Source organism: Ammospiza caudacuta, chromosome 12, assembly GCF_027887145.1.
Source record: "Ammospiza caudacuta isolate bAmmCau1 chromosome 12, bAmmCau1.pri, whole genome shotgun sequence".
Taxonomy (NCBI): domain Eukaryota; kingdom Metazoa; phylum Chordata; class Aves; order Passeriformes; family Passerellidae; genus Ammospiza; species Ammospiza caudacuta.
This window is the reverse complement of record NC_080604.1, coordinates 18,150,373-18,176,238: the sequence shown is the minus strand read 5'-3', so window position 1 is coordinate 18,176,238 and position 25,866 is coordinate 18,150,373. Positions and strand designations below refer to the sequence as shown.

General features: G+C 41.2%; 1 protein-coding gene across 1 annotated transcript in view; it reads left to right on the top strand.

The window, feature by feature from the left end:
- The window catches only part of MDFIC2 (MyoD family inhibitor domain containing 2), a 41,228-nt gene extending 20,542 nt beyond the window's left edge, over nt 1–20,686 (top strand). The window contains exons 2-4 of the mRNA XM_058813136.1: nt 13,023–13,091; nt 16,685–16,906; nt 20,427–20,686. Coding sequence (XP_058669119.1) covers nt 13,023–13,091; nt 16,685–16,906; nt 20,427–20,686 — 551 coding nt within the window. The remainder of the gene's footprint in view (nt 1–13,022; nt 13,092–16,684; nt 16,907–20,426) is intronic.
- Nucleotides 20,687–25,866: the final 5,180 nt, after the last annotated feature.

Below are 25,866 nucleotides of genomic sequence, written 5' to 3'. Positions count from 1 at the left end.
CTCTCATATCTTCATTATCAGCAAGGTTACATAACCCTGGCTCCTTGCCCAACCTTAAATCTGGGATCTGCCCAGCTGGTACCTGAACTTACATAGTGTCAAAAATATCATCTCATTTTAAAAGATATGAGAAGTCCATATGTTTTAAGATAGCTGCTCACGATAGAGAAGCATTGATTTAATAAAAATTTTAGGAAGCAATCTACTGCTTTACCTGTATTGCAGTACATTGACTGAACCCATAACTTCCTGAAACTGAGATGAAGAACCTTATGAAAAGCTGAGTTTCCTTCATTTCTTTGGCCAGGATTAGTAATCATCTGACTTCAGAGAAGTTCAGGTTCTGGTCTGAATAATTATCTGTAACCAACTGCAGGGAGAAGGGATGAGAGTAGGGACAAAACCAGACTTTCAAAAAAGCCATTTTTTCCTGGCTTAATCTCTTCAGTGAAGGTGAAATGACATGCAGCAGGATGGGTTTGTCTTCCATTGATTTCTGTAGGAGTTTAGGCAAGACTGAACAACAACCCTACCTATCAGGTAGAGCTGGAATGATGAGCACCACCCTAAGGGGGACTTCTCTCATTAGAGCAGGAGCATTTTTAAGGGCCTATACCTGGCTGAGGATGCTTGAAAAATCCAATTCCCAGACTGTTTTTCATCTGGAACCTCTTTATCAGTATTTCATACTAAACTACCATGCTAAATCTTCAGATGCCCTAAAAAAACCCTCAAATTTGCAGTCGTCCTAGAGCTGTTAGCAACACTCCTGTGATTCAGAAGCACACGGCGTGATGGTAGTTTCAAGCTAAACTGTTATGACCAGCTAGTATGGAATATAAACAGGAACAGATGAGAAGAATACAGCCTCAGCATTTGAGACAACAAAGAAAGAGTGAAATGATTGCTACATAAAAGACATTTCAAAGACCTCCCAGAAAAGCAGGCATAAAAATCCCCAATAAAAAGGCTCAGCAAGAAAACTGTCACACCCCCTAATCCTCAGCAGACTCTAACAAGATGTTCGCGTGAGCCAGAGATTGTCTCCTTCCCCAGAAGACAAAAGGCACAGAAATCAATACTGTCTAGCATAGGATTAGGAGGCAAGAGATAGATAAAAAGGATTCCTTAACCTTACAATTAGAAACCCCAACTCTCCAGCCAAAAAGATAATCAGAAACAGACTGCAAACCTGTGTCACAATAATTGCTGCATCTTTTACTCTTTGAAAACTGATATTTTCAGAAGATTTTTTTACAATTTATTGCCACCCCAAGAAAGGTTTTGATGGCCACTTAGCTGCAGACAACTGCTGCGACCAAACCACAATTCAACACACATGGCAATAGAATTATTTCCTAGTCTTTATGTTCTAACCACCTCCAACCAAGCAAAAATTATATTACCAATGCTTGTACCAACCTCCCAGTAAATTGTACCACTAAAATCAAAATATGTAATGCACTACTTCTTACAAATGATCAGCTTACTGTGCCCTGAACCAAACACTTCCACAGATTCTTCATGCCAAACCTGGCATAAGCATGTGCTCCGATTAAAAAGGAAACAACTTAGTTGTTATAGCAAGCGTCTTTAGCTTTATTTGGTATTACTAATGCTTTTAAACAGAAGGCAGGGTACTGGCAAGAGTAAAAAACAGACTTGAAGGGGGAGGAAACCTGCAGGCTGGAAAGAAGCTGCAGTCTCCTAAGTCTGACCCTCCTGCTGCAGATAACGAGTGACCATAAGATGTGAGAGCTGGAGAAGTTTGCTGCATAGAAATTTCAGACTCTGTCAGAAGCTCAGCAAGGCAACCACAAGACATTGACAATGACATTTATGAAGCCTATATTAACTTACAGCAATTACTCTAGTACCAAATTATGTATGCTTAGGTACTGAATGTTCCCCCTTTATAGGGGGTTAAATAGCACAAGCTCTTATTGAGGGACAGTCAGAATTTAAGCAGTCAGCACATCCAATGTTACAAGACATTCCTGGTCTTCCTGGTGCTTATCAGGAGAGGAAAAGTCAAATAATTTCTTTTTTATCCAAGTGCAAAACACTTGCAAACCATCACTTCATGCTCCTGTGAGCCTACTGTCTCCTGAACACCTTAAATTTCCTGCCTTAAGCTAACTTTCCATGGTTTTGTTCAGTGCAAGTTAGACACTACCTCAGAGCTGCCTCATGCTCTGTGGCAGATGAAATAATCCCTGTAAGTAAACTACTTGAAACCACTTAGAAAGAGGCTGGCAGAGATGCAACTTAAACCATTGTCATTTGTCATGGAAAGACAAACAAATCACCCTTCCCAGAAGAGTCGTGACTCAAAATAAACACATGGAAAAAGACATGAATTTCTGTTCCCTTTTTAGCAAGCTCAAAGACAAGATAAATCTTGTCTTACACATTCTTGGAGAATAAAAGAGAGAAATGATATCTACAGATTTCAGAGTACATTTTCTGGACCTCAATCCAGATGGGAATAAGCCATTCCCTGAGTCCACCCCCAAAAAGGCTGAAGGCAGACAGAGCAGCCCAGGCTGTGAATCAAGCAGGGAGCAGAGGGCAGTGTGGTCTGCATGGTGGCAGAAGCAAATTAATCCCTCCTCAGACACACAGCTCCCCAGGGACTCCATCTCTTGCTTGAGGCAAAGTGTCAGAGACTCACAAGCCCTTCCCTACAAGCACGCTTGTCCCCAGGCCACAAGAAGCTTCCCTGCTGTCCAGCTATGCTGGAATTGACTCTGGGAATATGGCACCCTGCCTGTTATCTGAAAGTTATTTCCAGATAACATTTTCCTCATTTTACAGCAAGGCAAGCTACTGATTAGCACTATTAGAAGCACAACTTGAGGCACAATTTGTATTCAGATCAAGATTTACCAAAGAAACTGCAAAACATTATTTTTGTGGCCTCTGTGTGGCCCAAAATCCCACACCCATCAGGATCCCAGTGCCTCCCGAGCATTCAGTCATTTAGATGAGAACTAAATCTTCCCCTCCAAACAGAGGAGAAAGGCACAGTGCTACAGGCATCACCAAGTTCTCAACTTTGCCAGTTAAAGATTTTGAGATTCTCAGAGGTCATGGTGGTGAAAGGCAATGCAAAAGCCTAGAATAACTAAAAAGATAGGAAGCATTGCTATGCTGAAACAGAGAAATAAAGATGAGTGAACTAAACCTGAACTTTCAAAATATCCTGAACCCATGGTTCAGAAAACTAGACTAGGGTTATGTTTAATAACTTATTCCACAACCTTCAAAAGTCCAGCATCTTTATCTGTATACCAGCAGAGATGAGACAAAGCATACTGCTCAGTACCAGTGGTTAATGAAGGTTTTACATAATTAAGATTTTCATTTTGGTGCAGGTATCAGATACAACACTTGCTATAGTTTGCCCTTGAGCCAAACATTTCCATAATTTTTAATGGACATCAGGATGGTCCCTCATGCATTGAGGCAGATTCATTTCACTGGTCAGGTGCATAAAGAAAACTCAAACATGGGCTACCAAAAAAACAAGACAGCAAAAGACAAACTACTCACTCAGAATCCCGGGGTTCAATGCTGCATCAGTGAATCAGGATCCCCAAGCAGTCTCTGCCCCTTTGGGTAAGACAAGTTGTGTCAACTGCCTGAAAATGGCTGTATTCCCTGGGGAAAACACAGAATTATAGAATCACTTTGGTTGGAAAACACATCCAAGATCATCTCAGTGAGAGGCCACAGGACATGAACTAAAGGGAAGGGGTATCTCTCAACTTCTATTAGGAATTATTTTTTATCATACTTGTGAAGTTAATTAGGGGACATAGCTTGACTTTTCTCTCCTCTGAAAACACTACAGCTACAGGTGTTCACAAAACACCCACGTAGATAACAAAGGCATATCACCAGCTGAGAAGCTTCTCCTGCTTAGTGAAACTTTCTTTTTCTATTATTTTTTCAAACTGGGCAGCGCCTTAGACACTCAGGTAAACCCCTCACCTTCTCAGCTCTTAAAGTAGAGCATCATTTCAGGTACTGAAGTAGCACCTTCCATGAAAAAAATTAGCTCAATAAGTCTAGTTCCATTGGGGAATGGAAGCAACACTTTTTCCTTAATATTTTTCATTGTTTCAGCTTTCAGCCCATCTTTAAATTGAGATTATTTTTTATGTTAATGATGCTAGAGAAACATTTTTAAGCTTACTCAAAACAGCAGTACAAACACAAAAATGCTGTGCAGAGGCCTAAAAGCTTTAGAGCATGAGAATGAGCTCATAAGCTCACCACCATTCTCTTATGAAAATTGAGTAAGAACCTCAAAAGAGTTAGCTTAGGAACCACAAAAATGCTGCTTAATCCCACTTGCAGGATCTCACTTGATTACTTTGGTATCAGGCAACCCTTAAGCTGCCTCCTCTCCAGGGCTACTAATTTTTCACATTACCTGGAGAACTGCCACGATGTTGTTTGCCCTCTTTCCTCTATTTATCTGCTAAAGGAGATGCAAGGCCTGTGGCCCCCTCCCCTCCCAGCTGAGGATGTTTTCCTAACTGAGGCTTCTCATACCGATTAACACCATCTGAAAGCCTTTAGAATGGGGAGATATGCCAATTTATCTGCTTTCTACCCAGTCACTCCAGAAGTGGGTAATGCTTATCTGCTCCAATTACTTCTGAAAATGTCATTTGGAGCATCCCAGATGGAGCCAACTCAAGAGACCTTTCAGATTTTGGCAGTGGCAGTGCTCACCATGGCCCTCAGCAGTGCTCACCATGACCATTAATTGGGGTGTTGCTGATTAAAGGATGAGTACACCAGGCTGGGCAGCACCCACAGGATGGGCTCTTCCAGTAGCAATGAGCTGGCTGTGTTAGAAACCACATCATCCAAAAATTTTAGAAAGCACCTTGGTCCTATTAGGAATGGACACCCAAAACCTCATTGTTGCAATCAACAAACCTACACCCAATGGATTCAATACCTCATGAGGGCCTATAAGAGAGCTGGGAGGGGGCTTTTGACAAAGGCATGAAGAGGTAGATAAGGGGGAAAGGCTTAAATCTGAAGAAGAGTAGGTTTAGACTCGATATTAGAAAGAGATGTTTTACTGTGAAGACAGCAAGAAGCTGTGGATGCCCCATCCCTGGAAATGTTCAAGACCAGGCTGGATGGAACCTCATCTGTTGGAGGGTGTCCCTGCCCATGGCAGAGGGCTTGGAATAGTATGATCCTTAAGGTCCCCTTCAACCCAAACCATTCTATGATTCTATTTGTACTGGAAGCACACATGAGGCAAACTTTCTCTGCTACTCAAGGCTTTGGTGGGCAAGGTCAAGATGTTTGCCTGCTCTGATAAAGCACGAGGAGCATCCTGTGCAACTCAAGTCATTCAGATGGTACTTTTGGCATTTTCCCCCCCTCTCCTGCTTTTGTTCTGTCAGTCTGAAGAGAACAGCTCGTGTGATGTAATTTAGAATGGAGCTTTTTTAAAGCTTTCACTCAGGAAAAGCTTCGGGAGCTCTGGGGGTATAGCTTAGCTCGGAGAAATAGAAAGAAAGCAAGTTTGCATTGACAGCTTGATCCCAGAGAGAGGTGGCTGCCTGCTTGTCTAACAGGTCCTCTGGGTCTGGATGAGGCAGAGACAGAGGAGCAGTCATATTAAGTGAACGCGCGCTGCCAATGTTAAAGGAACAATTACCATTATTCTGCATAGTTCACTGTTTGCTACTGCTATTTCCTTCAATAAAACCTCTTTTCACTTGCCAATTGGAGCTTGTCATGTAACAATATTTCTTATGCACAATACACATACTAAAATGCCCCTGTGTTTTTAATACATTTATAGTTGTTAACAATAGCAGTATAGCGACAGAAAAAACTGTGCTTGCTTTGAATACAGAACAGATTGAAAAAGAACAAACCAGTGGCCCTGCTATGAAGGATTAATGGGGGTTAGATTTTGCCTAATCTGTGTTAAAATAGTGGAACCTCTTCCATTTCTTTGACACCCACTTCTTCCTCTCAGGGCCTGGGCTGTGGCCTCCTTGTTTGGATGGGGTTGTACACCTGAGCCTTGTGCAAAACTTCAGTGATGGTTTTGATGTCAGAGCGTGTTAGGGAGAGCAGTGGGCTCTCACCTGTCCCTGAGGAGGATGGACAAGGGGTGCCACTCCTGCGGCCTTGGCAAGCCCAGCCTGCTGAAGGTTGCCCAACCTTCACCTCTTGTGCACAGACAGGTGGGAGCTGTGCTACCGTCCAGCAACACCTGAAACTCTGGTGTTCACTGCCCACATTAGAATAACAAAACTCCTTGTGAACGCGGCTCCCGGCGAAGCAGGACAAACAGACAGACTTAGGGAGACTGGCATTTCCCTGGGGCTGTGCAGCTCTACAGCTCTCCTCCAAGAGCTCACACAAGGCAGACATTGTGCTACTGCTGCACTTGCCAGCATCACAAAGCCAGGTGGAAATGACCGCAGCGAAGGTGCCACGGTGAGAAGAAATTACGTGTTTGCACTTCTCAGCAGGCTGAACCTCATATTTCATGCACCCAAAGGAACAAGCAGCTGTTCGGAAACCTTTGTAGCACAATGATGAAGGAAACTTTCTTCTGCCATAAGAGTCGTGTTTTCTAAGAACACTATTTTCTTCAGAACAAGTTAATATACACAGGAAAAGACATCTTGAGTGTTCCTGACTCTCCTACACTATCCAGGAATAGTGATAGACTGCGAGTTTAAACACATTCTTCCACTGCACAGTGAGAGAAGGGTGTTTAGTGCTGTGAGCAGAACACTTACCATGCCTGCCTTTGCCAGAGCCTGCAAGACTACACCATTCTAAGAGTACTTATTACATACATAAGTAACAGTGGATGTCATCTGTCTGCCCCCAGAATAGATGTTCTGCATCTTTGGTGCAGGGGGAAAAAAGGATTTGTGAAAAGATGCACAGTATGATACATCTTCAGCTTCAGATATTGCTGATTGCTTTGTCTGTGCCTTTTTCTGAGGAAAAGAGCAAGGAAACCCAGAGATGGCCACCATACTGGAGGCTGGTTTGGAGCCTGATCTGAGCTCCCTGGAACTGTTTTCTTTGACATCTGGTGGTACAGGATCAAGCCCTTGCAAAGATAAATAAGTAGTTTTCCAGCACGGTCCAGCACAGCCTGTTCTGCAACACCTGGGGAGGTGCTCAGATGGCAATAAGATTAATAATGTTTATTACAGTGCGCAAGTCCAGCTCCCAGTTGTGTTCCAGCACAGCATGCAGGCAAGAGGGAAACAAATGGAAGTGTTTGCTGGAAAAGTCTCATAGAAGACATAAGACTCTCACAGATTGCCACTCACCATTGGGTTCAAATCAAAGAAAACTTTTATACCTTATCAGAAGACGTGGAGGGTTGTAGTCATATATTATCATGTGTCAATTTACCACCAGTAGAGCTCTAAGGACTACCTGTGAGAAATGCTGCATCTTCTGTGATTTGCAGCTCTATTTCACAGCATTTAAATATTTGGATTTATTTTAAGAATATGTATGGGTTTGATGGTGTTAATATATGTGGGTTTGTTGGTGTTTCCCCCCACCAAATGAAAATGCTGACAGTCTCAGAGCAGCTCTGGCATTAATGCTGTGCAAGGATATCTTTGTGACCATAACTGTGTGTAATGCCTGCCTGGGGAACAAACTCTTGGCACACAACTTCTGTGTCATTCAGAAAGCAGCACAGTTGTCAAGGACCTTGGGATACGAAAGGAAGACACTGTGCCGTCTTTTCATTGGAAAGTTCACAAATTCTGCCTAGAGATCCCTCTGATATTTTCACTTTTCAATACATAGTGATTACCAAAAATAAAACTGAGAATTTTAAGTGCTTTCCAAATTTAATGACACAGAGTTTTACATGGAAAAAAAATCTTTTGTAATAAACTCAGCATTTTCTGGTTTATATTACCTATAAATTTCCTCAGCTAAAAAGTGAGTAATTCCACAAGGATGAACATGGGTGACACCTGCCTTTAGTTACTGTGCCTGTGTATTAAGTAAAGCCCTGTCCACTTCTGGCTACTCAGCTCAGGTTAGGATTTTGTTTCTGAAATTTGGTCATATTGGCAGCCAACCTTAACCTCATTGTGGGGTGAGTCATTAACCATGAGAGGAAGGAAGAGTGAATTAATGCAGCAGTGACATCAAGGCAACAACAACAACATAAAAGTTTCTTAATTCTCTGCTTTCAAAACAGTACGGTCAATTCAAATGGGACAATGCATCAAACCTTCCAGTTTCACTCTGTGCAGTGAGGAATAAAGAGGATTTGAGAGGTTTGAGTCAGCCCTGCAAAACAAGAAGAGGTCCATGAGGGGTGTGCAGGCAGCCCCATCAGAGGGTGGCCTCAGGGGCTCTGTGTGATGCTGTGCATCCCAAATCCCAGCCTGGGGAAGAGGACAGGGACTGGCACAGACACATGGTGACTGGGGTGACCTACTGACTTTAATAAAAACAAACATTGTCAAGCCCTCCACTTGGAGGGGGAAGGACAGGGCTGTGTGATTTCAGTTCAGGTTCAGTTTGTGACTTGTTCTGAATTTTTTAATTATCTCTTTTAGCAAATGTCAGCAGAGTGCAGTTTTAAACAAAAAGAAAGAAACAAAGGAATTTGGAAAGCAGACTTTATCTTCATTTACAACACTTTTTAGGGCTGTTTCCTATAATAGGGCCACCACATACCTACAAGGTCCTCCCCATCCCTGGAGTGTTCAAGGCCACTTTACACAGGGCTTGGAGCAACCTGGTCTAGTGGAAAGTGTCCCTGCTCATGGTGGGTGGTTTGAACTAGATGATCTTTCAGTCCCTTCCAACCCAAACCACTCTATAATTCAATAAGACCCCCCAAAAAAATCCAGTCTGGGGCTTAAATACAGCTTCAAGTATAGCCACTCCATCTCAGTGACTCCCAGAGAGGATGATCTCTTTCAAGACCTGCTGGAATAGCAACAGGGTGCCAGGATGCTCTGATCATAAAATTCAAAACTGGGAAAGGATGATAAAAAAATTACCTAGCAGCAAGAAGCATGTGAAATACCACGAGATCCTGCTGCTCCCTGGACTACCCCCAATTCCTGTAATAGATTTATCTCATGGAAGCCATTCAAAAAGTCACAACTGCCAGGACAGAAATATGGACCTAAAGAAAAACATGACAGGGAAAGAAAACAGTGGCTGAAGAGGAATTTGGGAGAGCTGATCTACAAACAGGACCTGAAGGCTCCAATAAGGCTCTCCTGAAAGGTGCTCAGCTGTATCCCACATCCAGCCCCGTGGGTTTCAGGGTTGCCTCGTCTGTTGATCAATTACTGTTGTGTTTCTGCTGCAGTTAGCACTGGTACCAAAGCTGTGAGGTTCCTGTGACAATTCAGTGACTGATCCTGGTGCTCATAACCTGAGGGCTCCTGAGGGCCTCGCACCAGGCTGTGACAGGGAGCGATGGACAGGAAGGGCTCTGGGCAGGCCCAGCCAGTGAACACACTGGGAATTTTGCTGTTGTGGTCACTTAGGGCATGAATTATGTCCAGCCTTTAACACAGATGATGATGTCTGATGCAACAAGGACTGAGCACATAAAAACCTTTTCATAAATTGCTCAGTCCCCCTTCTTGCAAAGTCGTTACAACTGCAAGGTGTAAGAGAACAGCATAAAATTGACACTGATCCCTTCAATTCTTTTTTAAGCATCTTTAAATGCAGCTTATTTTTCCCCTGCTATACATCTTACTTTTTATAGTTAAAAGTAATTTTAAAGCAAAAAAGAACATAAACAATATACACTGACTCTTGACACTCCATTGCTTTTTTAAACTAGAATAATAAAAATTTGCAAATGAACAAAAGAGTGGGAGGAAGATATCTGATTTACAATGTTTTTGAGATAAAGAACACTATAAAAAAAGATCAATGTGAATAATAAAGCATTGTTAACTGAGTCATGACATTTCTATTCTCAGTGAAGATTTGAACAGTAGAGCTCAGCAAATGAGCACCTTGTGCCATTTTCAAAGTGGGAGGAAGACATATAATTATAATTTTTAAAGTGAAGAGAATTTTTAAAAAAATCTCTGTGAAAAAGTTTATTGAAAAACATATCGACATATCAATATGACATAAATTACTTTAATTTTATTAAACTGGGAGGGGGGGGGAACCTCTTTTTGAAGACTGGCTGCAGAAAGCATTCCTTGAAAAGAATTTTCTTTATTAAAAACTCTTTGCTAAGATGAAACAGCACTGAATGTCAGCACTACCATATATTTATTCTGTAACTCTTCCAACAGCCGAGATCTATAAAAGAAACATATTTTCAAAACAGTTTTAACCTCCATTGTCTTGATCATTCGTATTAACATTTTTCATGTCACCTATTGAAATCCCTTAAAGGAACCTTTTATTCAGTCAAAATTAATGAAGCCGTTTTCTTAAACAGCCTCCAAAAAGTAAAAAGGACGTAATGTTGTGCATTTCATTTGACATACGTTTTCTGCCATTTCACTTATTTCTGTGATGAGAGCAATACTTCATATTTATGCTATCAAGTCTGCAGAGAAAAGTGATTTTGAGAGAGAAGAAAACCAACTCTGCTCTTGCTGTGTGTGCAATTTAAATCCACAGCGAAAATACAGCATTGATCAGATTACTCCAATTGAGTCATTTAGTGCTTTGGCATTCCTGAAGTTAGGGCCCAGCTGTGAAATCATACTTGGGGCCAAACATTGCAGTTAGGTGAGTGCACATGGCTCCCATTTTCTTCAAAGGGAATTACACACATGGCCAATATTTAGCTTTCACCTCTTCCATTCTTTAGCTAGCAAAGCCAGAACCAGTGGAGTATGTGCAGGCAATTTAACCGAATTAAGAATACAATCAAGATTTTCCCGGACTTACTAGTGATTTGGGATATATAATTCAATACACATCAAAACACAGATGCTCAGCATATTCTGAAAATCAGGCCATCTCAAATGTCTTGCTTCAAGCAGGTAAAATCATAAATTACTCTGAGTATTTTGGCTATTGGATCCTAACAAACTGGGTGTAGTACACTTCTTCAAAATTATAAACTCCAATTTCTGGCTTGGCTAGGATGCCTGGGAGAATGACAACATCCCAGCCCATTTTTGTTCCTGTGTTGGCAGACAGTTCTCCCCTGCCATTACCATTACAGGACTTGAACACAGTGCAGGTGCCCTTCTGCAGCAGGTGATCCCTAGGGAAAATCCAGCTCCTGGCTCTGCAGGTCCCCTGGGATGCACTGAGCTGCTGGGATGGCCCACAAGACCCTATAGCTAAGTGCCATGGAGAGGAAAAAGGATGCAACCCAAAAAGCTAGCTGCCCCATGCTGCATGCAGATCTTCATTTCAACTCAAGGTCAAGTGGAAAACTTTTCTATCATCCTTGCTGACTCTCCTCTTCACTTTCTCCTGACTCCATCTGTTCCTCACCCATCTCCTTCGTTCCGCACTCGCCTCCCTCTTCTTCCTGTGTCCATCTGTTCCCTCCTTCCTCGACACAAGTTGGGGAAGGGAAGTAAATTCAGTCATTCACTGAACAGATTTCAAGATGAACCCCCTCCCTCTCCAGTTCTAACTTCATTCATCATGGTAAAAATTATAATGAATAGAAATGTTGAAGGTGAAAATTTATTAGGGATTGTGTTGCTTTCTTATATGAAAAGCAGTTAAAGCGGCATATAAACATTGGCTTCATTCATTTTTTCTTAATATATGGCATAATTAGTGAGAAATATTAGTGGAAGTGCTTGCTATGCAGTCCATCAACACATGCCTGTCAGAGCTTAGGATCTGGGCCAAAAGTTTTTGCCAGTCCTGTGATATATTTACAATAAGCCTATAGAAGGTTTTACAGTTAGCTGGGTCACTAATTCATGAAGTTACAATGTATGCAATGAGGTCAAAAATTCACTACTGATAAAATACCCCCTCCCGGGATTGCACCATTAGCTTTGTTACTGCAACAGCAAAATAAAGTAAACCCAAAGCTCCTGTGAATTACCAGTCCATCATCGTAAATCAGTAGTGAAGCACTTGCATGAGTTCATGATGTCATCTGAAGCCCGGGATATATTTATAGCCTTGTGTACTATTTCCTGTTTCCTCATGACAAAAATAAACAGTCTCCAAATCCCCTGCATCCTTCTGCCTAAGCTCAGCAAAATGTAATGGGCACGAATCTCTGAAAGGCCCTGTGATATATGGGTCTGGAGCAGCTCCCCTCTGATGGGCCACGGCGCCCGCGCTCCCTCCGGCCTCTCCATGTGGGCAACAGCAGCTCCCATGGAGTTTGCTCCATCTGCTGCACTCGCTGCTGGGACAGTCCCACACCTCCTCCTGCTTTGCCTCCCTGACACTTGGAGAGAGCAGGAAAGGAGATTTAAGCCTCCAAGCCTCAGGCATGGAGTGAACAGCCTGGCAGGCGCATCTGAGGTGGAGGAGCTCAGCATTGCTCCATGTGGGGACCTGGGCTTGCCACCACATGGACCTTGGGCATCTTGTCTACCAAGACTGACAAGCCATGAAGCTTGGAGTTTGGGCTTCAATTTCCCCTCTCCTCCTTAACTCATGATTTGGGATCCTTATTTAAGGTTTCTGAGGTATTTGGGCATGGATGATGTCCCACATTTCATCTCAGACCTCCCAGCTCTCAAATTTTCTGTACCTACCTGAATTGCTGTGTTTGCTGTGATCTTCTACACCTCTTCTTGGCTGAAACTTTCTGTCTTGCCAGTTTATTTTTTGCTTCCTTTCCTGAAACAAGACAGAGGGTGACACAAACAGCGCACCATGACATGTAACCTCCCTCAGCAAGGAAGCAGATTTGCTTCTGTTTGACCTCAGACCAACAACTCCTGAAGTCAATGACTGTCACTAAATGGCTGAGGGTGATAGCTGTGCCAAACCACATTCATTTGACACTTATCCCTCTTCAATTTTGTTTTCTTCTCTCCACCAAGACCGTCGCACCAGCTCCCTGCCTCTACTGGCCCTCCCTGGGGTGACATCGAGCAGCGAGGACCATCCAGGTAAGATGCTGTCCCCATTCATGCAGAGATGCTCCCTCCCTGGCAGACTATTATATCCTTTAAATGATCAAGAAAAAGTGTTTTGTTTTTCTTTGGCCTTTTTGAAGCACTGCTGTCAAACCCTGAGGTTTGGGTTTCATGGTTCTATGAGCACCAAGCATGGTCAGATCAAGCCTTCATACGTACAAGTTTTCATCCATCAGGTCTGATGCAGCTCTGCCTGTGTCACCTGGGGACTGAATGGACATGGCACACAGCTCTTGCAGTGATGAGCATGTGCTACATTAAACAGACAGGTAGCGACAGCAGGGCAGGGGATAATGAATGCTGCACTCACACACCAACATGCCTCAGGGGAAAATTAAAAAGTTACAGGTCCTAAACTGCTACAGTTTTCCACACAGTTTAGCATTAACCCTTGGGACTCCTTGCTACAGGGGCGTGAGATAAAGGGCCACTGCCAGGATGGATTTGGAATAAATGCCAGCATTGAGCAGAGCCACAGGCTCCCTTGTCCTTTGCTTGTAAGAGGTGGTTGAGCCCTAGGAGGGTCAGAGATCAATTCTCTTTCAGTGGAGTCTCCTCCTAAACAGATGCTCCAAGAGCTGCTTGGATTACCTGCATTGCTGCAGTCCCTGTTAAGCAGAACAGAGCTCCTCTTAAACCCTCTGTCCCTTATCAAAAATAGACTTAGAGCCCTCGTATACCTCTATACTAAATCTAATTTCAGAAGCATGCAGGGAAACTGCACACCCCTCTTCTCCAGGGCTGCAAGATGCTGGTTTGTGCCTAAAGCCAGAGAAGAGAAATAGAGGTCAGGGGGCATACTGCAAATGCCAGTCTTGGTCTCACTGCTCCTCCCCATTAACCAGAGGGATCTGGCATCAGTGGAAAGTAAGTGATTTACTTTGTGCTTCCATGAATTTAGACACTTGTAGTCAGCCATCTGAATCGCCCAACTCCAAAAAGAAAAAATAAATTCCATGTGAGTATTGAGACTATCTTTAATACAAACATGGGTGAACAATCCCAGTCTTCTACTGCAACAGCCAAGGCGAGTCCCAGCTTCCCCATGTGAGGAAGAAAGTTGCTACTTCATACTATTTAAAAATGGCACATTGTGGGGGTGTACCTTTAGCAGCCTCTGCCTAACAGTCTAACACTGAATAATCTGAGATTTCTTCATCATGATACACTTATTTTTCCCTTTAAGTTCACTTCATTGGTTGATTTCTATACATTAAAAACACAGGCATATGTGGACATTTGAAGCTGAGCGCAGGCTCTTAAAAGAGAGTTGCAAAGTTTGACCCTCTTCCCATTTCTAATTGTAATTTGGGATTTTTTTATATTCTCATTTAACAGTAATCATAACTACTATGAGTGGTATGTAATATATTTTTAAAGCCTATTTGGCTACATCTATTTGTTCCAAACTCTCAACCTACTACTGTTCCATCCACCAACAAACTATAATAGGAAAAAAAAAAGTGCTAACCACCTTTTTTTTTCTGCTGGTCTAGCACAATCTTTATTTCTTCAGACACTTTGTGCAAACATTAAATTGATAAAAGACATAATGTAGATGGACCCACAGCTGAACTGAAGGTAATTGCATAAAAATGAAATGGAGACCTATAATTGTACACTGCTTTAGCCTCTCCTGCAGTGTTTTCTGGAAGCAAGGATCTCGCTTGTCATAGCAAGTTGCTTGTTACAGTGATTGCGTGAAGACTTGATCTAGCTGTACAAGACAAGTATAACATTACTGAAAGGGAGCTTTTCAAACTAAGAGTCTGACACTAAAATGTACTGTATTTTCCAAGATGTAGTATGCTTTAACAAACAGAAGAGTCCCTGAGTGACAGCTTTTGTTACCCTTTTGTTTGATGGTGCTGTATTGAAAAATTCAGGTTATGTCTATGCCTTTCTATTTCTGGTTTTGATTTCTCTTCAACAGCACTTCAAGAATAAAAATTGACTCCAAGTATGAATAGTAGAAGTCGGTGGATACAGTAAATGTCAGTCTGGCATTTACTGATTACTTCTGTCAGACTTTTTTTTCAGTCTCACTTCTTGAATGCTTAAATGCATTCTGTGGGCCATTGTTTTGTTGCAGAATTGGGAAACTCAACAAATATATCATGAATTAAAACATATCTATTTTACATTTTTGAGCAGATTTTGAAAGTGGAAAATAATAGTTATTCTTGCCTAAGCCTTTTGATTTGGTCTGTGTGTATCCAAAGGTTAAGGCTGGGTGTAGCTCTCAGTGTGAACAAACAGGCCCCATTTGTGATATTGGCACCTGGCTAACAGGTTGGGCTTGTGTCTTTTGGACTTACAAAACAACTTTACTTATCTCTCAGATCCTTGCTTCCCCCCTCTTCAAGCTTCATGGTTGCACTGGTTTTTCACTTACCTGCAATCCATCCATCCCATCCACATTTCCTCCTCTCTCTGCAAGGATTCTGGGGGAACAGCTGCAGTCTCATCAAGGTTTCACTCTCTGTCAGCCTTTCCTTGGCTTTTCTTTAACATGGGTCAGAAGTCAAAGATACCTAAAAACCAAGAGATATGCAGGGCCTCTCTTCAGACTCCTTGCAGACAAGCGCAGTTGAGCCACTTCAGAGCACTTACTGTTCCTCTCAGAAAGCAGCATTTGCAAAACTGAGGTGTTTGTAAAGATTGATTTTCTGTATATAGCTCAAGAGCAAGCATATCACAAGATTTAAGTGAGATAAAAAGTGAGGCTGTGCTTGATGTGAGGTGCAGGAGTTAATCAGCTGTAGATAAGAACTGATGAGGTTTTATCATCCCCGCCATGGAGAGAATGACTGTGTTTCTTGGCCACTTGATCACTTCAGAGATCGAGTGAAACTATATATCAACCCATGTTTATCTGTGCCTGAGGAGTTCTTCAAGAATAAATTGAACTCAGAACTCTTCTTAACCTTTCCCCTAGTTGGGGCTTAATTTTAAGCTCTCCCTCTGGTTTTTGAGCTGCCTCTCTGGCACGCTGACAGCATGTGAAGTATCCCATCTCCTAGTTGACTTCCAGGCCAACAACGCAAGTGGGGATGAAGTTATGAAATAAGGAATCTGGATGCTAAACAGAGACCATCTGGCTGTCTTTGCTACAGGATTATGAGCCACGGTGAGCTGGCACATCTGCATCCAGGTACTGCCCACGTGCACATTGTTGGCTGTTAATTTAGGGAAACGAAGCTGCAGCTGAAAAATAACAAGATAATTGTTTTGCCTTCTTTTAAGTCAGAAATTGAAGTTAGGATATCCAAGTCTAAATAGATGTCAACCGAGGCAATAGTTCTGTTTTCTTTCCAAACCTGATCCCACCCACTGGAAGTGAATTATTACTTAGCCTCTAAGTCCTCTGGGTTTAAAAGAAAACCTTAGAAGGCAAGTTCACAAATACCTTTACTATGAATAAACCTCTGTAAAGAGACTGGAATCATTAGGTGAGAAGGGTTAGGCCTTGGAAGTAAACAACTGTAGGTTTGAAAATTCTGCATATGTTATTCTCTCAGATCTCTGCCTTGGTATCACAGTCTTTTTTTTCCTAATCCCACCAGATAACCAGCTTACAAATGAAAAACACACAGATGAAAAGCCTATGAAAGGTATTGTTATGAGTCCTGTCGCAGAATTCAGCATCACAGACGCTTCATCAAAGGGTACCAAAAATGAGAAGAAATTGTCAGATGCAAGCAGATCATCCATTGCTTCCCTGGAGAAATGCAGAGAATTCTCTTACATTGAAGATGATGCATCAGTACATCAGAGAGACAGTGACGGTATGTTTTATAAAACAGATCACATTTGAGCTGATTTCTAAATAATGCCCACTGCAAAAGAACTATGTATAACCAACTCAAAATTAAATGTTGAACAGGAGGTTCAAGAACATCGCCAAAAGCAATGTTAAGTTGCCCTGCAGATATTTGTGTGATAGATGAGAATTTCTAGAAGATTATCTTAAATTGTCAGTGATACTAAAGTCATAGAAGAGGAGCTTAGAGCTTATTGTGCCACAGAGCATTTGTACTTTAGCAATGAGAGTTTGCACAGAGGCACCAGTGTCAGTATCAGATAAATCTATTCCTGGTTATTCCAGTGGATGTTAAAAAAAGGCTCTGTGAAGTATTTCAGAAGTTTCTTTTGAGTGCCTTTTGCAATAATGGATTAGTGTGTTATATCCAATGGAGCTGGGATCTGTCGTGAATATCATTTGACAATTCCTAAATTAAGCATTTCTAAATAGAGATCAACACAATAAAGTGCCCTGTTCTCCAAGAATCATTAACATCTCTATTGTGTCACAGATCCTTAAAAAGGGATGTCTATGATACACCTATTGGAATATGCTTAATTTCAGAGAAGGATCTGAAGTCTTTATTTTATTTAGGGAACTTGTCCTCTTGTCCTGACACTTCCTATTTTTGAGCTTGAGGTCTCTCTCAGCCACTTCTGGCACACAGGTGTGTACCATATGATGCAAATAACAGATTTCATTCTCCTTAAAAAAGCTAAATGTGAAGGAAATTAACAACAACAACAAAAAACCCCAATCTGTGCTTAATTAATAATGTTAAGGGCTGGATAGAAGCCAAGAAAACCAAAGGAAGACAGATTTGTGGTTGTCATTGCATACTCAGCTCACTCCACTCTGACAACTTACTGCTTATTCCACATACACAAGGCCAAATCCTGTTTGCTCAGAGAACCTCTGAAGGCAGAGCAATAGATGAGGAAACTGGTGATTATTTTGTTCCCAGGGCTCAGACAAGAGCAAATACAACACTCATAGGTCTCACCAAGGATGACCAGAAAGGCTTCAGCAATCTTTGGACCAGGGTTTTTCAGAGCATCATCTGTGTGAGCAGATGCCTCCAAACAAGAGCAGGAAAACTTAGAGATTAGGCATGCTAGAAAAATTATTATAAATTCTTCTTTTGTGCTAATTAATCTAGTAATGTAGAGAAGGAGAGCTGAGGTCATTGTTCTCACTGAGATAAACGCAGTGAAGCCGTTTGGCAAACAGCAGGGAAAACAGAGGGGAAAACAAGAGATTGCATCTTCCTTTATGCAGTTTGTGGCTAATTTATTTTCAAATATATAAATGAATGCATAGGAATGGATGTCTAATTGCTAATATCTATTATTTATATACATTACCCCACTTAAAACAGGACCAAAAAGCCTCACACATGCAGATTTTTTGAAATGTGTTACATCCATTATCACAGTTCATGGTGTGTGCTCTGATGGGAATTTAAAAGCATCTTTACTGCACATCACAGAGTCTATGCTGAAACATTACTTTATTATTAAAATCTTGTGCTTTTTGCATGCTCTCTTTCCTGGATGAAGCCCTAAGAATCCTATCTATTCTCTCCAGAATACATAAGCACCATTATGGTTAACATATTCAGGGGAAAAAAACTGTTATTAAAAAATGGATCTTTGGAGATTGAGAAAAAAATTGCCAAATCCTTAATTGAGACATAACTTTGAATTCTGTCTCTCACATCTATGTATAGGAAAGAAATTTCATAAACATAGGAGAACTAAAAAGAATAGTCTTAATTACACCAAGAACTACTGGATAAAATGATTACATTTTTTACAGTGTAAATTTCATAGAATTAAATACAGTAGTGTCACCTTATTAGCTGTTTCAATTTTATAATTATTTCAGTTCATTTAGCTAGGAAAAAATATAAGCATGAACTTACTGAGTATCACCAAAATCTAGTCATTCTTATTTGACAGGATTGACTTAGAAGTTAGTTGTGCTTGTCTGAACCTAAATAGATCTTGACATATTTAAATAAGTATTAAAATTGATAACATTGGTGATGATATGCCATTTAGAAAGAAGTTCAATCATATGCTATTTGTTCTTGCTACTTTGCCTTTTTAATAAAGAAGCTGGAATGATTTTTTTTAATTTTGTTTTTTCATCAAGAAAGCTTTCTAAAAAAAAAAAAGCATAATTCTGGAAACTTCCTGGCAGTGAACTTCATGTTACGTGAGCTAGAAAATGCCACAACAGAACCAATGCAGTAGAATGAGTTCACAGTTAGTCATCCTAGGGCAAGAAATGTGGTTATAACCATATGCTTTCCTGAAAGAAGCAATGAAAAGACATTCATATTGTTGAAGGCATTTTTCCTTTCCAAAAACAAGAAGGAACAAAAAAAAAAAAAAAAAAAAAAAAATAAAAATAAAAGGAAAGGTCTGGGTCTGTGCTCCAAGTGGATTCACACAATTGGAATCTCACACCTGCTGCACCCAAGCAGCCTCCCCAGATGCTGGAGGCTCAGGGGTGAGGAGTTAATTAGTTGATTTTGGGAGGGCACAAACATAGCACATAGTTTTAGTCATGGTGACCACGTTTTCAGGAATATTCACTGGCCCCAGACACACATCCTACATAATCTATTTTCCAAACTTTTGTGTCCTTTGAAAAACTGACATTTGTGAATGAAAAGATGAGAACCCTGTTTGGTGGGGAGTTGGGAGGACCATGAGCTGAGACACACTGCCCTCTCTGAATGCTCTTCTCCAGACCTGCTCTCCCTCCCTGTCCTTGGTAGTCTTTAAACATTTTTAGTGCAAACTCTTGTGAAAATGAAAATTATCTCCAGTGTCACCTGTGCTGGTGTCATGGTTTCCTCAGCCCCACAGAACCCCTCACTCACTGCCCCACTGCAGAATGGGGCTAACAGAAGGGTAAAAGGAAGAAAACTCATGGGTTGAGATAAATACAGTGTAATAGGACAATGTAGTGGTTTTACATGGGAGGAAGAAAAAAATATATATATTATAAATAAATAAAAAACTAGAATATACAAAACAAGGTATACATATTGCAATTGCTCACCACTCACCAACTGATGCCCAGTCAGTTATCTGAGCAGAAACCCCTGCTTGTTTTCTGCCTAATTTATATTGATGCCATATGGTCTGGACTATCCCTCTAGCCAGCTGGGGTCGGCTCTCCTGGCTGTGTCCCTTCCCACCTTCTTGTATCTCTTCAGCCTCCTTGCTGTCTGGGCATGAGAAGATAAAATCTGGTTTAAAGGCCTTGTTCTTCTGCTTTTCACTGCCGCAGAATATTTCCACTCAAATTCTTGTCATACAGCTGTTGTTTTTACAGAGTAATTAAAACAGAAAATAAACTTTTCACTTGTCTCTATGGAACTAGTTAACATCAATGTATTTTTAGCCCACCCCCTCACTTCTGGCCTAAACCTGGGCAATCCCAGCTCACGTGTGTTCTTACATCTCCCTGCTTTTCCTCTCTCTTAGATGAATGCGCAACACTTATCCTGGCCTGCTTGTTCTGCCAGTTTTGGGACTTTCTTATAATGCTGCCTGATACCTGTGAACATTGGCTGACAGATACCTGTTGTCCATCCAATAGATATTACCAGACCTCCGACGAAGACCACGGCAGCAACGACTGCAACTGTGACTGTGACATTGATTGCAGCCTCTTTGAGTCCTGCCACGAGACCGGCGAGTGCCTGGAGCTGGCCATGGAGATCTCTGAAGTCTGCTATCGCTGATAGGAAAATAATTGACAAAATTCATCAAAACTACCCGACAGATTACAAAGGAGTTTTTTTTTTATATTAATCATAACCAGAGGTTTTGTCAATGAGGACTATGTGCATCTTGTTGCTCCCTCCCTGGAGGTCTCTATGTTGGCATGATATCACAAACTGCTGAAACCAATAAAGGAAGAAAAGGGGTCTTCTCTGCCATAGATGACAACAGAATTCCTAAGTGCCAAGTGTGCTCGCTGCTTTACCCACTGTCAATCCAAGCTTTTATGAAGCTTTAATTGCTTTAAACACCGATTTTTCCATTCATAAACACAGAACAAATTAGGACGTTATTTTAGGACTGATATATATATTAGTTCATCTTCCTAATGGATTCATACCTAAACATGTATTACATATTGTTGGTTATTATAAATAATTTATGATACAGCATCATTTTATAATTAAAAATTTATTTATTCAATCTCTTAAAACACTCTTATATGCCCAGTATAGGTAGAAAAAAAAAATTAATGAATTAGAAACCATGCTACTGGTAATTACAGCAAATGTCACTGAAAATCTCCAGTGAATTTCGTTGAGGAAGCATTTTCACAGGGTACTGCAATTGGACAGTGTATTAATGTGCTGGCCCATGGTTATGTAATAACAGGTTATGCCTATTGCTCATTAGTTATAGGAAAGGGCTTCTTAAGTGTAATTAGCCTAAATAGGAATTGACTGCACACTTTCAGAGAAGAATTACCCCATAGACAGCCAGTAGCTCCTTTGCTTGATTTTCATTTGTAAGACTTTTGCAAGAAACAGAATATTGCCACCTATTCTAGTGCAAACAGGCATCTCCACCTCTGCACAAAAGATTACCAAATGACAGTATCTATCCTGTGCTTTCAAATTCCCTCTATCTCTTTCCTGGTGGCAGGTCTGATTAATAAAAAGGAAATACATGTTGCACATTACACATATGACAACAAAAGCATGTTAATTCAGCAGCCTGAGGGTGCAGAACACAGGTATTACGTACAGAGGAAAATACAGAATTCCTTGCTCACATTAGGTATTTATAGACTAACACCAAAGTCAGTGCTTGCTTTGTATAAGTACTAAAATTTCTCCCCAAAACCCCACTGATCTCAGTGCAGAAGTGCCTGTGGAATCCCAAATGAGAATCCTGGGCAAGATACTGGGATATTAAACATTTCTAAAATAATTGAAGCCACTTGTTTATTAATCAGAGTCCTGGTACACAAACATTTAATGGGGGGGAAAAATCATGTGTATATCCTTTCCTTATCCCCCTTCTGTAAAACTCATGTTTTCAAAAAAATCAGAAATCCAGAAGTAGAACCACTAGCAATCGTTTTCCAGGTGTCTTACAAAGCCTGGTGACCAGAAGAAAACAAACCTCAGCAATGCAGCAAGCAGCCCAGAACACCTCACTTCTCTGCTTCTTCCAGGACATTGGTGGGGAATAGAAGAGATTTCCTTATCTTACATTGTCCCATTGTGAGCTATAGTGATCTGAAGGACCCAAACCCCACAGCACAACCCACTGCCATCCAGGAGGCACTGGTTTGGGTCACCCACCCCAGGATGGGCAATTTTAATGCTTCAATTTGCCTTCTCACACTTAAATCTTCCAAAGCTAAGCTAAACTCTCACTTCTACATACCAGGCCACAGAGGCTTGGATCATTCTGTCCTTTCTACCGCAGGTTGTGGTAGAAACTGGCATGTGGGTATTTATGAATAAGAACTCTGACCCAAGGCATTTAGGATTCAGAAAAGAGGGAAGCTTGTTCCACATACCAGTTCCTGGAGAAGCACTAATAAAGATGTACCTTGGCAGTCCTTGCTCTTGATGCCAGTCTCCAAAATGGGAGATTTCATGTGCAATGGCTGGACGGAACGCAAGAGGAGAAACCAGAGGGTGGCATACCCCTAAATGTTGTCAGTGAGGGAATCAGAGATGAGGACTTTCCCTTTCAAGCCAGGATGTCTTGTTCCAGTTCTGAGTCTGAAAGAAAAACACATTGACCTTGCCAGGCAAGTGAAGTCTCATTCAGCTGTGGAACTGGACTGGGGGCTTTTGGGACAAATGTTGGAATTTTTTCCAACTTTTTTCCCGGGAATCATTATTCAAAAGATTATTTTTTTGTGTTGTAATCCATAGGTTGGCATACTGAGGTCATGGCTATTACAGGGCACAGGTAAGGTCAAAGGCAGAATTATTATAGCCATGATTAGACAGGATGTCCCAGAAATAAGAAAGGAATCACTCTAGGAAATATTGAGAGCTGCTGTTGGTGGTGTTTTAAATAATGCAGCAATGTCTCCTTGCCTGAAGTGTGCATGGGCACACTGCTCAGTTTCCTGCTTTAAGGAAGTAGATTTTTTGAGACCTTTTTGAGCAATGAAGCCTTGAAAAACATGTTATTTCATACAACACAGTAGAATCAGCAGCTTATGATAACTTTGTTTTCTGTCTTAAAGTTGTTAATTGCAACTTTGTACTTTCATGACACATAGGAACACTTAAACATATTGACCCCAAAGAAAGTCAGTCAGACTTTCCCATTAACTATTCCAGAAACTCTTTGAAAAGCCATCCTATTCCCACACTAAACTGACTTCTGGTGCAGAAAAACACCCATTTATCAGATCTGAACATGGGCAGACATTCCAGCGAAGCCGAAGCACTTGGAACAATTCGAGGCTGGCTCCGTGTTTTTTATTTACTGGGAAGGAAGGTCTGGGTGCTGGAGTGGGAGGCGTTTGGGTGGATGGCTGCTGGGAACATGTTGGACTCAGCTGTGCTCCCGGGGAGATGTCAGCGCGTGGAACCAGCTCCTGAGAACAACAAATAGAAGTTCCCGTTTTGCAATCGGGAACAGCGCTCCGACACGACGCCTCTCCCCAGCACCAGAAATGCACTGACAGATTGCCTGGGGGAAGAGAGAGACAGAGAGAATAGCGGAGAGCTACACTGCTACCTTCCACAGGAAAGGACCATGGGATGCTCTCTAAGGATCTCCTCTTGGAAATGACCCAGCAGTCTCATCCTTGAGACAAAAATGTCTTTTCACCTCCTTTTACTCTGTTCTCAGAACACAATACGGATTAGGATGTAAACTGTAGGGGAATTGATGTTTGATAAATACTGGAAAAGCCTCTGGGGGCTTCCAAAATTTAAAGTTCAGTTATCTCAAAGGATATTAAGTTCTCTGACTGACCATGAGCACTTCCATAATGTCCTTCTGGTGCCTTACTCTCCATGTACAATGAGTCCCTTAGATGTGGGGCTGGCAAGAATTATCCCATGTACATCCCCAAATATAGGGATGAAATATAGTATATTACCTCATTTGACTTTCCTCTGCTTCCTAAAGTACTTTGATCATTCATATTCTCTCAAGAAATCATCAACTAGAGCAACAAACATCTTCCAAATGTCCAGAATATTCACAACTCTGCCTTAACTCCAGTGCTGCTTAAGGATTCAGGCTGAGTGCTACAGCTGAGCTCTAGAAGACTTTGGTTCTCAGGAAGAAAGCAAAATATGGGAACAATTAAGATGTTTGCAATTGTATTTCTCCAATGATGCTTGCACAGTATCAAAAAAAGTTCAAGAGTGTCAGACTAAGAATGTATGTATCTATTAAATTTGTCTTTTAATTATATGAAAAGGGTGGTTCCATTGCTTTCATCTGTTTGGGTTCTCTTAAATGCAAGGTAAGTTTCCTATTATGCAAGAAAATGAGTTTACCAAGCAGACTGGGATTTCCAGGCACTGCTCCACTATAATTCACTGTAACTGAGCATTAATCATGATTAATAATCTATCATTCCTGTGGTTTAGGAAAATAAAAAGGAGTACTTTATTGAGAAACTGCCCTTTCTCTTAGCATACTTCATATAATTGCACAATGGAACAATTCTAGGGAATTCATTATTCTGCTGGTAATGATCTAGATTTCCTTAACATTGCACACGAATGGGAATCATTGCCATCTGATGGATGTTCCATGGCCTGTACAAAATGAGTTGGTGGGTGCAAGCCAATTCATAATGGATGTGTGCCCATATCACAAAAAACACCATTATAATTGGTACCCTTAGGAAAAATGCCAAGCTCTGAGTGTAAACAGAGCACTTTCTGTCCCAAGAGCTCGCACTTCCGTGGTCAGAGTTGAAGCACGACAGAATGAGCAATGCTGAACTGCATCTGCTGCCTCTGTAAAGGGCTTTGCTCTCCTGAGGTAGCACTTGGCATCCTGGACCCTCTCTAAAATAAGAAAACTCACTCTGAAGGGCCACACTTGTGCCTCTTCCCCCACCATCTCTAAAGTCATCGTGGGGATTGTGCAGGTATAAAATGTAGAGGAGACAGTCATTGCTACAGTCCATAATTTCATAATTTGCTCTCTTTCTAAGTGTATCCAGAAAAAAATATGTTGTCACTAAATGAGAAGTGTTTGTTCACCAAGCCTCATTTGAAATCTGAGAAATCCTCCTATCAGAAAGTGCTGAAAGTCACTGATTTACCATCTCCTAGTGCTTTCCAGTGGGAGACACCATTTTAGTTGTATTGAAGAGGGATCAGGGACTTCCAACAGAGAAGTTCATAGGTCACTGGAGTACATTGCTTATAAAACAGAAGAATGAAGATATCTCATGGACATTGTATTGATGGCCTGCATGAACAGAGCAGCTCAAGCAGCAAAGTAATATTAGAAAAGTCTTCTTCCTTATTAGAGAATCCTGCAAATCAATCAGTCATTCACATGCCCAGTATATTGGAATGACCATGGTACAAAGAGAGGAAAAAAACCCCACCTTATCCAAATGCATGAAAAAATCACCATCAATGTCATTAAAATGCAGACTCAATTTATATTGCCAGTTTTGCCATGCTTCCTACAAAGTAAAAAATAATGCCAGAGAGCAGAGAGGAAAATATTATTAGATCAACTGTATAAAAAGCATGAATGATTCCATTAGCAAGCACAGCTGAGAAAAGACAGGATTTAAATCAAATCTAAATATGATAAGATTATACAGCAAAAGTGGCATGTCCATTTTAGAAAACATACAGAAGAAGCAAAACAAAAGCAGAATTTGGGTTTTATGTCATAAAACATGTTCCATCTCACACAACATTTAAAAACCTGATGGAAGTGT